Raw genomic sequence first — 17,705 nt, 5'->3', positions numbered from 1 at the left:
TTGAATCTATAGTTAGATCAAATTAGGGGAAGTTGGTATTTTAGCTCTGAGTTTTCCAATCCATGAACATGGTATCTCTCTCCATTTATTTAGGTGTTCTTTGATTTGTGTCATGGGTGTTTCATAGTTTTCACCATACAAATTTTGCAAGCATTTCTTTCTCTTCTTTCTCTCTTCCTTCTTTTTACATTAGGGTGTTATTATAAATGGTACAGTTTTTTAAATGTTTGACTTCCATTTGTTAATTGCTAGACTCTAAAAATTGAGTTGCTTTTTGTATTCATCAATTTTTCTAAAGTCATTCTAGGATTTTTTTGGTTGATTCCTGGGAATTTCTAATACATTTATGGCTGGAGATATTTTTTTTTTTTTTTTGTAGAGACAGAGTCTCACTTTATGGCCCTCGGTAGAGTGCCGTGGCCTCACACAGCTCACAACAACCTCCAACTCCTGGGCTTAAGCGATTCTCTTGCCTCAGCCTCCCGAGCAGCTGGGACTACAGGCGCCCACCACAACGCCCGACTATTTTTTGGTTGCAGTTTGGCCGGGGCTGGGTTTGAACCCGCCACCCTCGGCATATGGGGCCGGCGCCTTACTGACTGAGCCACAGGCGCCGCCCGGCTGGAGATATTTTTATTTCTTTCTAATCTGTATGCAAATTTATTTCTGTTTTTTAACTTGTTTTACTGACTATGACCTGAATAGGAGTGGTAAGAGCGGACATCCTTGCCTCATTCCTGGAAGGAAAGCAGTCGGTCTTTGACCATTACATTTCATGCCAGCTGTTGGTTTTTATAAATATCTTTTATCAGGGTAAATACCTTTATCAGGATATTTAAAAAGGAAAGTTCCCTTCTCAGTTGGCTGAGTTTTTAAAATTATGAACAGATGTTAAGCTTTGTTAAATGTGATAATTATGAATTTTTTTCTTAGTCTGCTAATACATTGAATTGTATTAGTTGACTAGTTGTATGAGACTTTTGATCACAGAATAAACTCTAATTGGTTGTGATGTGTTATTTTCATATACATTGCTGAATTCAATTTGCTAATATTTAATTTAGTATATTTATGTCTATGCTAATGAGAAGGATATTAGTCTGTGCTTTTCTTGTAATATCTTTGGTTTTGGTATCAGAATAAGAATGTTGGCTTCAAAAAAATGGAAATTCTTCTATTTTCTAGAAGAAAATGTACAAATCAGTATTATTTCTTCCTTAAATGTTTGGTAGAGTTTGCCCTTGAAACTATTTAGGTTTGGAGTTTTTATAGGCAGTTTATTTGTATGGATTCAGCTTCTTTGATAGCTGTGAAACTTCAGGTTATCTATTTTTTTTTTTCTTGAGTAACTTTTATAAGAAGTTAGACTTCTTTAGTCCAAATGGTTGAATTTATGTATATGGGATTGTTTATGATATTCCCTTTGTCTTTTTATATATTTGGAGTTTTTACTGATAATCTGCTCTTTGCTGATTATACTGGTTTTCTGTCTAGAGAATTAACAGTTTTATTGATCTTTTCAATGTACTAGCTTTTGAGGTCATTAATTTTCTCTCTTTTTTTTTTCCTACCTTCATGGATTTATTATCTTTTTTATTTCTGGCTTTCTGTTTATTTGGTAGTTATTTTATTCTCTTTCTAATTTCTTAAGTGAAAGCTTAAATTATTGATTTGAGACCTTTTCTAACACAAGTATTTAATAGATAATTTGCCTCTAAATACAGCTTTAACTTCATTGATATATTTCATTGTCATTTCATTCAAACTGTTTTTCTAATGTTCTTTGGGCCTTCTCTTTACATCAGTTATTTAGATGTGGTTTTCTGCTTTTATTCTACTTAGCTACTGAAATATTTACTTGATTTCCAAATACTTGGGAATTTTCTAGTTATCTTTCTGTTATTTCCAATCCTTTTATGATCAGCGAAGACAGTTTATATGATTTCACGTTATTCTAATGTATCATGGTTTGTCTCAAAATACGGTGTATCTTGATGAATGTTTAAAGTGCTGTTGAAAATAACATGTATTCTTTTGTTAGGTATAAAAGAATGTTATAGATTCTTTAACATTCAATTGGATCTAGTTGTTTTACAGTGTTGTTTCAGATCATCCTATCTTTGTTGATTTTTCTGTTTTCTTTTCTTTCTTTCTTTTTTTACAGTGGCCCTTTATTTTAGTACCTGTTATGCCTTTTCATAGGGAAAAGGTTCCAACAACTCAGGGAAGGAAGGGAAGGGCCTTTCCATTGAATGCAACAAAGTTTGCTATGCCTATTATGCCATGAATTCATGAGGAATAGGTTCCAGCACTTTCTGCTTCTGTTCACCTGGTTCTTCTGTGTGCTATGCTATACGCCTAAATGGATTCCAGGAGCTCAGGCTCCTTTCCATTGGTTCTCATAAAGTGAGAGCAGGACGCTTGAGTTAAATTCAGGTACCTTTCTCTTTGGCTTCCTTCTTTTTCTGATCATTTTCCTTCACATGTTTTATCTTGGCTGTTAGAGTGTTTAATATGCTCAATACGAACATTAATCCTCTTGGCAAGAATCTTGCCCCTAACTTGTTTGTTTGTGATAATGCCAACAGCATTGTGGATTCTTCTGGTTTTTCCATGGTAACATTTGTGTGGCATGCCTTTTTGAATAGTACCCATTCCCTTGATGTCTACAATATAACCTTTATGTAGATTCCCATCTATGTGGCCAAATGAATAACTCCATGTTTTCTAAAAGGCCTAGAGAACATGTATCAGGTGCCTTGCCTCTTTCTCTTTGTGTTTGTCATTTTGGTGAATTACTAGAAGATGGTGTCTCCAGCCAAAAGGCTTTGCTGATTTTTCTATTTGTTCTATCAGTTACTGGTAAAAGAATATGAAGTCTCTACTTATGATTGTGGATTATCAATTTTTTTCATCCCATCCTATCCTCTTGAGTTTAAGTAAATCTTCCTGCCACAGCCTCCTAGGTAGCTGGGATTATAGGTGCAGCCAACCACACTAGCTCCCTATATTTCTATCAGATTTTGGTTTGTATATATTTTGAAACTCTGTTATTAAGTGAATATACATGAGGATTGTAATATCTTTTTGGTGACTCATCTACCATTATGTAATGTCCCTCTTTATAACTCATAATTTTTCTTGTTTTGGAATTTTTTTTTTAATATAACTTCTTTATCTTTCTTGTGATTAGTGTTTGCATGGTATAGCTTTTAAACTTTTTTTTGAGACAGAGCCTCATGCTGTTGTCCTGGGTAGAGTGCCATAGCATCACATCTCACAGCAACCTCAGACTCCTGGGCTTAAGCTGTTCTCTTGCCTCAGCATCCCAAGTAGCTGGGACTACAGGCACCCACTACAATGCCCGGCTATTTTCTGGTTGAAGTTTTCATTGTTGTTTGGTAGCCCAGGTTGGATTCCAACCCACCAGCTCTGGTGTATATGGCCTGGCACTTCAGCTGCTTGAGCTACAGGCGCAGAGCCAGCTTTTAAACTTTTAACATTATTATTAAGATGATTTCTTATAGATAGTATATAATTAGGTCTTTTATTTATAGCCAAAATGAGAATCTCCTTTTAATTGGTATGTTCAGATCTTTTACATTTAATGTATGTATTAATATGGCGGATTTAGATCTGTCATTTTATTATTTTGGTTAGTTTGTCTCTCTGTTTTTTTTTCCCCCCCCTAGTCTTTGTTTCTCTGTTTCCCCTTTCCTTCTTTTGGATTATTTGGATATATTTTGTATGTTTTAAAGTTATTTATTGGCATTTTGACTGTGGATTGGTTTATTTTCTTAATAGCTTGTCTAGGTGTTACAACATACACAGGGTGAGGCAAAATGATCACTTGTGGCTAGGAATTCAGGACAACCCTCGGCAACATAGCAAGACCCTGTCTCTTCAAAAAGTAGAAAAATGAGCCAGCTGTGGCGGTATGTGCCTGTAGTCCCAACTACTCAGGAGGTTGAGGTGGGAGGATCACTTGAGCCCAGGAGTTTGAGGTTGCTGTGAGCTGTAACGTCCCCATGCACTCCAGGTAACAGAGTAAGACCCTATCTCAACAACAATTAAAAAAACATACACAACCTCAGTGGATTGTGAAAGATGTACCTTTACAAGGTCAGCATAGAGTTAATATTTTGCCATTTGATGCTTTAAACAAATAGAATCCTTTATTCTTCCCACTTTGTTATAGTTGCTATGTTGGTATGTAATACAGTAAGTATAGTCGACTGAACAGCATGGGATTTAATTGCACAGGTCCACTTATACACAGACTAATTGTGCAGATGGAAAACACAACATTCAAGGGGTGCATAAACCACGTGCCAACTTTTCTTATAAGTGAGTTTCACAGGGCCCACCTCAGGACCTGAGCATGCGTGAATTTTCGTATATGCGGAGTTCCTGGAACAGTCCTCCATATATTCTCAGAGGCGACTATATGTTGAACTTCTTCCCAGTTGTCAATTTTTTGCAGTTTTTGGCCAGAGCTGTGTTCGAACCCGCCACCCCCAGTATATGGGGCTGACACTCTATTCCTTGAGCCACAGGCACCACCCGATAATGTTAAATTTTTTTGCGCTCAATAGTCATTCATATTTAAGAACATATTTTGAAAATGATGTGTTTTATTTATTCAGGTATTATTTTATTACAATTTTTTGTTGTATCATTTCCTTGCAGCCTAAAGAACTTCTTTTGTACTGTGAAAGTGCATAGTTCATAGGCCAATAATGGTACTCCGATATGTTTAGAAACAGTAAGCTAGATTTTTACCCTTCTTAATTATGGCGAAGCACAGCCACCAACTCAAATTGCTGAGCAATTTATTTGCAGCAGTTTTGCTGCTTTCAAGATTCCCTTGGGAATCTACAACTGGTTAAACTTAGAATAATTTAGAGAAATTGAACTGATTCCTTACATTTATCTGATCATTTGCAGTATAGTGTTTTGAGCAAAAGCATAAGATTCGTAGGCAGTTTCCTCATCTTGAGGAATAATACATTCTGTAAACTGTATAATAATTTGCAAGGCAAATAAGATGTGTGAAGTGCTTTATGCAATGCCTAGCACTTAAAGATCTATAGGGTTGCCTTTTTCTCTGAGCTCTCTCCATTCTGTATTGTTACTATGGGAATTGCCATGTTAATCTTCCCCTACTTCCAGTTCATTGATAGAGAAGTGAGCATCAAATTGGGTTTATTTGGTGAACACCAAATTGAGCAGGTCAGAATACTCTTCTGAGATGTTGGAATTAGGAGACCTCTTGAGCTACTGAAGTTCTAAAAGGTATGATGGCTTTGTTTCCTAGCATGAGGCAAAGTATTGCTTGATAAAGATAGAAAAAGAAGCTAATTCATGGAAATATAGGAACACAAGACGAGTCCTAAATGACACATGCTTGATTCCATTTGTTCCAATACTTATTTTTATGAGATCCTCTAGTGTCCTTACAGTAAATCTATTTTGCCTAAACTGGTTTAAGTTAGATTTCTGCACCTATACTCAGTATAGGTATTTGATATATACATGTTTAATAGATAGTAGTTACTAAGGATAATAGTAGAAGTAGACTAATTTTTACTTAAAGTCACTGCTCGCTAAATGCAAATGATTTTTCATATGATCTGAAACTTTAAGATTCCACAGAGATTTTCAAAGTATTCCTTGGGGGAAAAGAATCATAGCATATATCTTGGAACTTATTTTTAATTTGCTTATGTACGGATGTCTGTCAGAGGTAGTTCTAGCATGTGTTTTATTCACATACCCAAAAATCAATATAGAAATCTTCTACAACGTATTAAAATATCATTGATTCATGGTAGATATTCTCCACTAACATTTTAATTTGTTAAATTTTCCCTAGTACAGTAAGGTATGTAACTTTAAGCCAGATGTTATGTCAATATAGACAATTTGCTTTATCTAGATACTTATTACCTAATTATGAAGCCATGACATAGACCCAAAATTGAGCAGTAACAAGAATTCCACCTATGTAGTGCAGATAATAATGTTGTAATAGGAGTGTAGGTAGAGAAATCTAAGTGTACTGACATGGACCTGAAGACTTCGTGAAGGAAATGGAAATTAAATGGGGCCTTGAAGAGTAGAAGGGATTTGGATAGGGGAAAGACATTCTGGCCAAAGGGAATTTGTGTAAAGATAAAAATGTACCATATATTCTCTTAAAGGAGATTGACAGTTCTGGTTTCGTCTATAGGTTAGTTAGTGGCTTTTGAATATCAGATTTGAGAGGTAGAATGGAGATGGTTGATGATCATGATGACAGCCAATAAAGGTTAATTGAGCAGGGTAGCAAATGATACAATGAAGTGAAATTATCTTCCATATTTAAGCTGCTGGCAGGTAAGCCAGTCGGATCTCTAGCGTGGTTTAAGAATGAGAGGATAAGATCCTGGAAGGTTAATGGTGAATTTGAAAATGAAATTAACTAAAAATAAAATCCAAGCATTCTCCCAAATAGCTGTAGGAAGCGTCACTTCTATACTAAATGAAACCACAGTTCTCTAATTTGAAAAAGTACCCACAGAGCTATATCCCCAAGGCTGAGGTTTACCGTAGGGCATTCCCTAACAGTGCAGGTCTTGAGAACAGGTGGGGATCATAACTTTGGGAAGTTATGATGGGAAGGGAGAAGAATGAATCTGATAAGACCTAAGCAGGTCCATCTTAGTTCTCTGGACCATAAACTGAGCATTAATGATAATATTTAGCAGGTAAGTTTTGTTCTGATACCAATAGGAATAAAAGGGAAAGCCAAACATGCAAGGAGCAGGAAAGAGAATGATGTTTAAGATGTTAATGGGGAAGATAAGAGAAAGGAGAGAAAATTACTGAGAAAACTGCCACCATTGGTAAGAAAAAGTGAAGTCAGGCCACAGAATGTTTTGAGGGAGAATGATCACTTTTGAGTAGACCATGGTTGAACAGATAGTGGAGCATGACAAACAGAGGCAGCATAACATTAACAGCACACACCCTGGAGCCCAGGTACCTTGATTGAGTCCTGATTCTGCCACTTCCATGTCATCTTGAGTAAGTTTCTTAAATCTCTGTGTTTGGTTCTTTATCCATAAAATAAGGAAATACATTCACATACATAACTGTATGAGGTTAAGTGCTTAAAGCAGTACTGGCATAAAGCAAGCTCTAGATAAGTATTAATTATTGTGGTTTCTGTTATCACTATTCTTCCTCCTTCTTCCTAATGTACATGGATACTTTCGAGGCCTGGAGAAAGAATTATAAAATTGAGTCATTGCTATAGAGGTTGTAGTTGGATCCATGTAAGTGGATGAATTCTGAGTTACATTTAAGTTATTTTGTCTTTAAAAATGGTTCTGTCTCGCTTTCTGTCACTTTGTTTTTTGTACTTTTCACTTCCTTATTACCCTATTCTGTATGTTTCCTTGGTTTTGAAATCTGCTTTTAAGTTATAATTTCTGTAGAAAATGTTGGGAATCTATAAGTATAGTCTTAGTTCCCAGATTTGATTTAAAGGACTTCACAAATCTCTTTTCCTATCCTGTGCTTGAATCCATGGTAGAGTCTCTTTTTCCTCACAGCCTCGTTTCCTAGGTTGTCTATCCTTCCCTAGTGTTTTGTAGCTTCTTGTAGAGGTCACTGTAACACAGCATATAAAGTATAACTTAAGGTATTTCTGAACACTTATAAAACACATTTTGAAGAAATTACAAATGCATCAGAAATGGTATAGAGCAGTCCTTGTGTTTTTCTGTTAGCAAAGTTCCTTCAATGGTGACATATTCTAGTACATTATCAAAACCAGGAAATTTATATTGGCACCATAAATTATACTACAGACCTTACTTGGATTTTAGCAGTTGTTGCAAACACTTTTGGGAAGGTGGGGGTAACTAGGAGTCAGGTGTGGTAATGTCCTTGAGTATAATTCTGTGACATTTTGACATAGGTATAGATTTGTAAACCACCACCATATTCAAGGTGCAGAACTGTTCATCCGACAAAGGAACACTCTCATCTTTTAACCACTCATGTAATTCTTTTTTTATTATTTTTTATTTTTTATTAAATCATAGCTGTGTACATTAATGTGATCATGGGGCACCATACACTGGTTTCATAGACCGTTTGACACATTTTCATCACGCTGGTTAACATAGTCTTCCTGGCTCATGTAATTCTTACTTAGATAATGCACTTGCCCAGCTTATGCCTATTACCCAACCCTAAAGTAGATAACAATCATTGATCTCATTTAACCCTTCTAATATGTTTCATCTTCTGTCTTTAGGAAGATAGGTCCTTAAGATCACAAGAGCTAACACTCTTTTTGTTTACTTTTATTTGGGGAAGGTGGGCAAGCAGTCTGTTTTTTGTAGTCCTAATCATATGTACAAAATACCTTTCATAGCACTTATGTTAAGAACTATAAGAAAAACGTGCTTATTTCAATGTATGTGATTGACTCAAAACTTGTCTGGTGTCTGTGTATTTAATAATTCTAGTTGGGATTGTTTTGAAATACTACATTGAGATGTAATGATTTTTTAAAAATAAACTTATTAAAACATACATTGAAAAAATGAGTACTTAGAACTTGTGAAATACCTAGTATCGGAAATTGTTTCTAGGACTTCTATTGAAATGCTTCGCAGTTGATTGAAATACATTTTTAATTTTTTTCTTTTTTCTTATTTTATTTATTTATTTATTTATTTTTATTGTTGGGGATTCATTGAGGGTACAGTAAGCCAGATTACACTGATTGCAATTGTTAGGTAAAGTCCCTCTTGCAATCATGTCTTGCCCCCATAATTTTTTCTTGTTATTAAAACATACCAGTGGATGGTATGAACTGTAGATAGTACAGAAGACCACAAATAGTGAAAAAACATGTAGATGCTATGAACTGCAAATAGTACAGAAGAACACAAATAGTGAAAAATAACTCTTACACTTCAAACCCTAGTCAACCATCTTTCTTTCTGAGGGGCAATCACTATGTTTGTTTTTTGAGCATTCTTCCAAAGATATCATATGCATATTCAAGTTAAAGTGTATGTAGGACCTTCTAAACACAGTGCCTTGCATTTTTCATTTAACACTGTGCTTTAGAAATTGTTTCATCAATATGAAACATTGAGATCTGTTTTCTTATTATAAATAGGAAGCATAGTATTTCATTGTAAGGATGTGCAACTGGAAGACCTCTCATTGATAAGTTTACAAGTGGTAGTTGGCAGTTGTGAAAAGTAATCTGTAAGCATTTCAATGTGGCCGTGTATTTATTAGCTAATTTTTTTGAAATTAGACCAAGGTTTTTTCATTGACACTGTAGTCTGCTCATAGAGGAGTTTGTTGTCTTTCTTCTTGCTTAGGAATACATTGTCTATAACTTCCATTTCGGGTTTCTTTAAGTGATATTAAAAATTAAACTCTTAAGAAATAATTTTACAGCAAAACTCCTAAGATTTTTACTGTTTACTGTCTGCCTTAGGGTTTTAGTTGTATCAGCCATACCAGTTCAATAGTAACTTCCTTTTGGTGGGGAGTACCTTTTATTGAGTCTTTGTATAGCAGTGTGGTTCTCAACCTTCCTAATGCCGCAATGTATTTTCCTTGTTAAAAAGGAGTCGCGACCCACAGGTTGAGAACTGCTGTTCTGTAGTATTCGACCTAGTATACCATTCATCCTAGTGATCACAGAAACAGCTTGCTTTTTTCATTACTATTTTATCCTGTTTGAATGCTAGTCATATAAATCATTATTTATGATAACAAATATAGTTAGTACAAACACTTGTGTAACAAACATATCTTACCCTTGGATTAAACACATACCCTGTCATGGGAACAAAAAATGTGGGCTTATTCGTGGTTGACTACTAGTCAAAGTATTTATGATGCCAAAGTCACCATTAATTTTACTTTGAAAACCAAGAATATTGGTTAAAGTAAGTTAAAGATGAAGAGCTTCTTGTGTTTCATAATTTTAGGGAACATTTGGTAGGCATTTAAATTGTTTCAGAAAAAATTTGTTTCTAACATTTTGCATCCAATAATGATTCAACAAATACACATAATCATTTTATCTGCATACATAAAGGCTTGGGGGAAAGTCTTGAAATGGTATTACTGAGTATAAGGAGATAGCCACATTTTAATTTTAATTCACAGTAGAGCCTCTGTAAGTTGACCACCAAAGGACTGTAAGCAATTGGTCAACATGTGGAAGTGGTCAACTGTGGAGATTCTACTATGGTTTTCTTAAAGGAATCTTAAATATTTTATTGCCTAATATTCAACTGTAGTAAAGTATCATATGTGGATTTATTCTTTCAACAATAACCAGCCTTATTTTCTTTTTTCCTTGATTTGCAGAGAGAAAAAAATATGTTCATATGAGTCATAAAACATATTACAAGGCATTTAGTCATAGGATTCCAGGCATCTCTCACACAGATAACTTACTTTCCGTGGTGTCATGCTGTGTGTGTGGTTTATCCTGTGCAACAGATATAGTTTCTCAATTTGACTAGGTCTGATCATATTTAAATACTCTAAGAAGTTTGGTATGTTAATAAGTAACACTGAAAAGCCTATGCAAAGGGTCCTTTTTTTTAAAAAGGCTGAATTAACACTCAGCTAATATTCTGTCGTTTTAGTGATTCTTTATTAGCTTTTTCAGCAACTATTTGTTAAATATACATAATTTCTGTGCTAAATATTCTGTTTCCTGGGATATATTAGAATAAAGAAATACGGTCATATGGAAATTAATTGTGGTTAGGGAAATAAGAACTCCACCTTACTAAACAATTTACCATTAATAACACTATACCATCCTTACCCCCCCCCCCACTGGAATACCTATTACTATTTTAAGGACAAAAATAATATCACAAATAATAGAATTTTAGGACAAAATGTTTGAAGAGACCAGTGATAATTATGTTACATATATCTTTATAACACCTTTATATGCTATTTGTAAGCCTTTTTTTTTTTTTTTGATTACCTATAGGGATATTTAGTGCCTCTTTTGTCTGACAGATTTTTTTCCCATATTTATTCTCAGTGGCCCAATTGTACTTGAGAAATTAAGGACGTTCCAAACTAGAAATTACAAAATGAAGTAAATTTTTCATTTGTTTCAATTTTGAAACTGTACTGATGTTCTAATATGATAAGAGACCCCAAAATACAGTACTCTTATTAAGTTTATTTCTCTTAATAGTCTAGAAATCAGTTGTCCAACCTGGTCAGGCAAGTTTGTTCTGTAAGATTCTTCTGGAACTTGACAGTGTGCCTACATCTGCCCGATCAAAGCTGTGTCAATTTTACATCTGCCTTTCAGCCTGAGAGAAGTGAGAAACAGTCCAGGTCTAAGGTCATTGTCTTTTAAGTTGAAGATGACCAGGAAGTTGTGCCTGTTAACTTCCACTCACATAACACTGGTCCATACAAAGTATCATAACTTCAAAGGAGACCATGAATATACTTTTTCATTGGATGGCTCAGTGACCAGCTAGAATTTTATCCCTATGGTCTAAGGGGGAGCATAGTGGTAAAGTTTTCTCGAATGTAACCATGCCAGCAATATTCTGTTGTTACTTTAGATAGGATTTAAGTGTGAATTAAATTTCCCTGAATGTGATGTTACCCTAAGACCTTGCTTCCTACACTAAGGAGCACTGCTGTTTTCAGGGATAAGGTCTGTGAAGCTGTGCATTAAATTTAGCTTCTCTTCCTAAAGGAGATTTGAGGAATATGTATTTTTTATATTAAAACAGCCATGGATGGAGCTGGAACATATTCTTCTTAGTAAAGTATCTCAAGAGTGGAAGAAAAAATATCCAATGTATTCGGCCCTACTATGAAACTAATTTTTGCTTTCATATGAAAGCTATAACCCAGTTATAACCTAAGAATATGGGGAATGGGGAGAGGGATGGGCGGGAGGGGGGAGGATGGGCGGAGGGAGGGTGATAGGTGGGATTACAACTGTGGTGCATCTTACAAGGATACATGTGAAACTTAGTAAATGTAGAATATAATTGTCTTAACACAATAACTAAGAAAATGCCAGGAAGGCTATATTAACCAGTGTGATGAAAATGTGTTAAACTGTTTATAAAACCAATGTATGGTGCCCCATGATCGCATTAATGTACACAGCTATGATTTAATATTAATAATAATAAAAAAACAGCCATGAAGATATTTTGAAAATAAAAGCAAAACTTGCAGGAAAACCTTAAGATTACTTGAAAAGATAATTTCAAATCCCCAGAAATATTTTCTGGTGTTGCCACTATACAATACTCCTATGGAAAAAACTGTGATAAGCAAATCTTTTGCTTTGTTATGGTTTGTTTTATGTAATTAGGTACAAAATTGTAGAAATATATTGGCAAAAAGAAAAGAGTAAAGTTGTAGGGCGCCGGCCCCATATTCCAGAGGTGACAGGTTCAAACCCAGCTCCAGCCAAAAACTGCAAAAAAAAAAAAAAAAAAAAATCTAAATTTTGGGCGGCGCCTGTGGCTCAAGGAGTAGGGCGCCGGTCCCATATGCCAGAGGTGGCGGGTTCAAACCTAGCCCCAGCCAAAAACCAAAAAAAAAAAAAAGAAAAGAGTAATATGAAGTAAAAGAAACTTGCATATACATATATATATACACACACATCAGTAGCCTAGGCATCTTTATTCAAAGAATCTGAGAAGCTATTTCTTTGTCATGTTGGTTTTTTTTTTTTTTTTTTGAGATAAGATCTTGCTCTGTCACCCAGGCTGTAATGCAGTATAGTCATAGCTCACTGCAGCCTCAAACTCCTGAACTCAAGCAACGCAATCATCCTGTCTCAGCCTCCCGTGTAGCTAGGACTACAGGCACACAGCACCATGTTCAGCTAACTTTTTAATTTTTTGTAGAGACAGGGTCTCACTATGTTGCCTAGACTAGCCTTAAACTCCTAGGCCCAAGCCCAAGCCCTCCTCCTGTCTTGGGTTCCCCAAGTGCTGGGATTATAGGTGTGAGTCACTACCCCGACCTTTTGCTGCTCTTTATACCACTATTTGAAGACTAAAAAAAATATTTAGACTTTTCTCCTCCTACCAAGGAAATGGCCTATATTTTATTAATGGGACTTGCAGACTGAACTAATGAGATGATAGTTCATAATGGGATATTTTTCCCTATTTAAGCTGTATTAAAATTAACCTTATTTAAAAACTTACATTCCACCTTTCCTTATTATCACAGGACAATGAAAAGAGAACCCCATTGCACGCTGCTGCCTATCTTGGAGATGCAGAAATCATTGAACTGCTTATTTTATCTGGTATGGTAACCTCTGTATAATAAGAACGCATTGTGTGTGTTTTTGTCACAATTCATGTTTCTCAGTAGTAATTGACGATTGCATGATGTGGTCCTTCATATTTGTTTCATTAGCTGCCAATCACATAATCTGTTCCAGATGCTTAGAGTACATTAAAGAACAAAACTAAAATTGCTGCCCTCTTGGAGCTTTATATTCTAATAAGGAAAAACAGGCAATGTAATATGAGTAAATTTTACAGTATATAAAATGATGGGTGCTTTGGAAAAATGAAAGGGAGGGCTGGACATGGTGGCTCACATCTGTAATCGTGGCACTCTGGGAGGCCGAGGTGGGTGGATTGCTTGAGTTCAGGAGTTTGAGACCAGCTTGAGCAAGAGGGAGACCCCACCTCTACTAAAAATAGAAAAACTACCCTGTGCCTATAGTCCTAGCTACTTGGGAGGCTGGGGCAAGAGGATTGCTCAAGCCCGAGAGTTTGAGGTTGCCGTGAGCTACAGTGAGATGACACCATAGCACTCTACCCAGGACAGCAATGAGACTATGTCTCAAAAAACAAACAAACAAACAAAAACCAAGAAAGGGGTCAGGTGGAGTAAGTATTATCTAGGGGATTATATTTAGTAGTCATAATGGGCATTGTTGAACACAGAGTTTCTAGTTCTCCAAGGAGGGAGGTGTTTCTTGGAAGTGAAATAATGTCTGTCTCAAAACTTTTCATAGTGACCTATGTATCTAAATGTCAGCTTTGAAATAAGCATTTGGGAGAATGGTTAGTTTCTTTTGAATAATTCAAGTAAAAATCATGTGTAAAAATAACCATGATACGTGTATAAAAAGTTATGTCAGTTAGCCTTTGAAAAATACTTTTAATACTATATCAATTTCAAGAGGTAAATAGCTCATATAGCTATTTCTGTTATTCACAGTTCTCAGAATAAAAAATTAAATTTTTACATTGGCCTCAAGGCTGTACATTATCTTCTTAGCGCAATTGCATTTTTTTTTTCATTTTTTTCCTTTTTGCTTGCTCTGCTCTAACCCCACTGACCACCTACCTATGGGTCTTTGAACTTCTGTTTCCTTAGATTCAAACCTTCTTTCCTCAGCCACATGACTTACTCCCTTACCTTTTTCATGTCCTTGCTCAGATATCATCTCATTTTTGAGGCTTTCCCTGATTAATACTATTACCACCCAGTCTCCTTCTCCTTTGTTATCTTTTCTTTTTAGTGCTTATTGTTATCTGACTTTTAAAATTATACTTACTTATTTGCTATCATTTTCTCCCTACTAGGATGTAAACTCCCAAGTTAGGCAGGCTTTTAGTCTGTCTAGCCTCCCTAGCATATTTACAGTGCTTAAAATAGTCCTGAATGTATAATAGGCTCTGAGTGAATACTTGCTGAATGAATGTATATTTATAACAGTGTAACTTTTGTATTATAGTGTCTTGTTCTCACGTCCTGCAGTGGTGTCATCATAGCTCACTACAACCTTAAACCCCTGGGTTCATGCAATCCTCCTGCCTTAGCCTCATATAAGTAGCTGGGACTACAGGTGTGCCACCACACTGAGCTAATTTTTTCTATTTTTGGTAAAGATGGAGTCTTGTTCTTGCTAAGGCTGGAACTCCTGACCTCAAGAGTTCTCCCTCTTTGGCCTCTCAGAGTGTTAAAATTACAGATGTGAGCCACTGCACTGGCCTCTTTTCAGAAATTTCTTCATATTTTGGTCTCAGTTTCCCAAGTCTTTAATGGAAGTGAGAATGGGAGAGGTGGGAACTGGTTTGAGTTTAGGGCTAAAGGGGATAAGGTGGGTGAAAAAGTAAGAAGGCAAATAATTTGTTTCCTGCAGATGCAGGTAAAGTTCTTCATTAGAGGGCGGTGCCTGTGGCTCAAAGGAATAGGGTGCCAGCCCCATATGCTGGAGGTGGCGAGTCCAAACCCAGCCCTGGCCAAAACCTGCAAAAATAAATAAATAAATAAAGAAATAAAAAGAGTCAATCAGTGTCAATATATTAAAAAAAAAAAAAAAAAGGTTGTTCATTAGACTTTATTTCTCTAATTTAAGAAAAATAAAAAAAAATTTTAACCTGGGTTTGGAGTAAAATGAGCCTAAGTAAAATGTAAGGGTTGGTTTCTATTAAACCAGAACCTCTATAAATGAAAAAAAATAAATAAACCAGGCTTTGTGCTGCCATGAGAGGCACTATAAATAGCTCAAAGAGCACATGCTCTTTGGTTAGAGAGATTTAAATGCACAATGACCCCACCTGTTACTATCTCTGGTCTAGATTGCTATGAGCTATGACACCATGGCATTCTACTAAGAGTGACAAAGTGAGACTCTGTTTCAAAAATAACAATAATAATACTGTGAGGTGGGAGCATATTTGGAGACTAATGAAAACTTGCTAATTCTCTGCTAGCTTTTACTGTCTCTTTGCCTTGTCTTAGCGCTTCTTTTTTGTAACTTTTCTTGGAGGTCTCTTCATCTAGTTTCTCTGAAGTTGAATATATAGAGTAGCTCAGGAATTCATCCTCTGTTTCCTAGAATTGAAAGTAAGTGTTTGACATGATCAGTTCTCTAGGTAAAGAAGAGAACAAAATACATGGAGAGAAAAATAGGCAACAAAATTTGGTTAATTTATGTTTCACTTAGTAATGAAAACCTTGTATAGGAAGTTTAGGATAGATTACTCTTATGTGTCATGTTCATTATGAACAATACATTTTAATAGTAACTAGGTTAACTTTAACTGATGGGATCTTAAATAAATTAAACGATAGGAAATAACTCCATTCAGTTCTTGTATTATATGGAAGTCATAATATGCTTCAATATGCACATTTATGCCAGGTGCAGTAGTTCACATCTGTAATTCTAGCACTTTGGGAGGCCAAGATGGCAGGATTGCTTGAGGAAAGGAGTTCGAGACCAGACTGACCTGAGCAAAAGTGAGACCCCATCTCCACAAAAAACAGAAAAATTAGCTGGACAGAGTGGCATGAATCCTAGCTACTCAGAAGCCAAGGCAGGAGGATTACTTGAACTCAAGAGTTTGAGGTTGCATTGAGCTATGTTGCCCTTCACTCTAGCTGGGGCAACAGAGCAAGACCCTGTCTCAAAAAGAAAATAAGCAATAAAGTCAATTTACTGTAATTTTATATTTTAAAAACTACTTTGATATCAATGGTAAGGCTGTTATATTCTCCAAATATGTTTCTGTAAAATGAAAAATGAAGACTATAAAAAGGTTGAGATCATTTTATAGAGCCATTTCCTTCCACATTCATATTTCAAGTTTTGATTGAAACTGACTTCTTAGAATGAAAAATTAGGAAACGAGAATGTTTATATGTTTTCCAGTCTATTTCACTTTTTCGTCTGTGCACACACCATTCCCTTTTAGAGAACTCAGTAACCTTACTAGGATCTGAACAAGCTTCGCCTGACTGTCCTTCCTTGTCTTGGTACATATTATAACTGATAGAAATTTTTCGTAGTTTGGCTTATGGTTGTAACTCTTGTTTTATTGATGCTTTTATGACTACTCTGTTAGGCAGCTAAAGGAAAGCATTATTTCTATTTTGGGAAGAAGGATGCAAGTACTTGGCACCTAGCCTACCTCACTAGGTGTGGACTACTACTTCTGTGATTCAGAAGCAGAGAAGAAAACAATTCTCTGTAAATAGTTTTGGAAAATGATTAGTGAGACAATGTATAAATGTTACAAACACATATGAAAATAGAAATAACTAATAAACCTACTCCAACCTAGAGCTGTTGGCATACTTTTTCTATAAAGGGCCAGGTAGTATTTACAGCCTCTTTGGCAACTATTCTGTTGGTTGTGAAAGCTATATCCTAATATTTAAATGAATAGACATGGCTTTGTTCCAGTAAAACTTTACAGTTTAGGTGGCTGGCAGTCTGGGGGGCATGGTTTAAAGCCCCTTAACGTATGTTATAAAAATACTACCTGATCGGATCATCGCCTGTGGCTCAAGTGGCTAAGGCGCAACCACATACACCTGAGCTGGCAGGTTTGAATCCAGCCCAGGCCTGCCAAACAACAATGATGGCTGCAACCAAAAAACAATAGCCAGGTGTTGTGGCAGGCACCTGAGTCCCAGCTACTTGGGAGGTAGAGGCAGGAAAATCGCTTGAGCCCAGGAGTTGGAGGTTGCTGTGAGCTGTGATGCTACGGCACTCTACCCAGGGCGAGAGCTTGAGGCTCTGTCTCAAAAACAAACAAACAAACAAAAAAAACTACCTGATCTACTTAGTGTTTAAGTAGAGCAAGGTCTTCTTCATCCATTTGTACTATTATAACAGAGTATCA

General features: G+C 35.9%; 1 protein-coding gene across 8 annotated transcripts in view; it reads left to right on the top strand.

Annotated features, from left to right (window-relative positions):
* Positions 1–17,705, top strand: part of ANKRD28 (ankyrin repeat domain 28) — a 207,647-nt gene that overhangs the window by 89,690 nt on the left and 100,252 nt on the right. For all 8 annotated transcript variants that reach the window (XR_008381942.1, XM_053600596.1, XM_053600599.1 and 5 more), the window contains one exon: positions 13,279–13,357. Coding sequence is in view for 7 of the 8 variants with exons in the window: in XM_053600596.1 (XP_053456571.1) it covers positions 13,279–13,357 (79 nt within the window). In the remaining variant the exon portion in view is untranslated. The remainder of the gene's footprint in view (positions 1–13,278; positions 13,358–17,705) is intronic.

This window comes from Nycticebus coucang, chromosome 8 (genome assembly GCF_027406575.1).
Source record: "Nycticebus coucang isolate mNycCou1 chromosome 8, mNycCou1.pri, whole genome shotgun sequence".
In the NCBI taxonomy this organism is placed as follows: domain Eukaryota; kingdom Metazoa; phylum Chordata; class Mammalia; order Primates; family Lorisidae; genus Nycticebus; species Nycticebus coucang.
The sequence above is the reverse complement of the archived record's forward strand: the minus strand, read 5'-3'. Positions and strand labels throughout refer to the sequence as shown.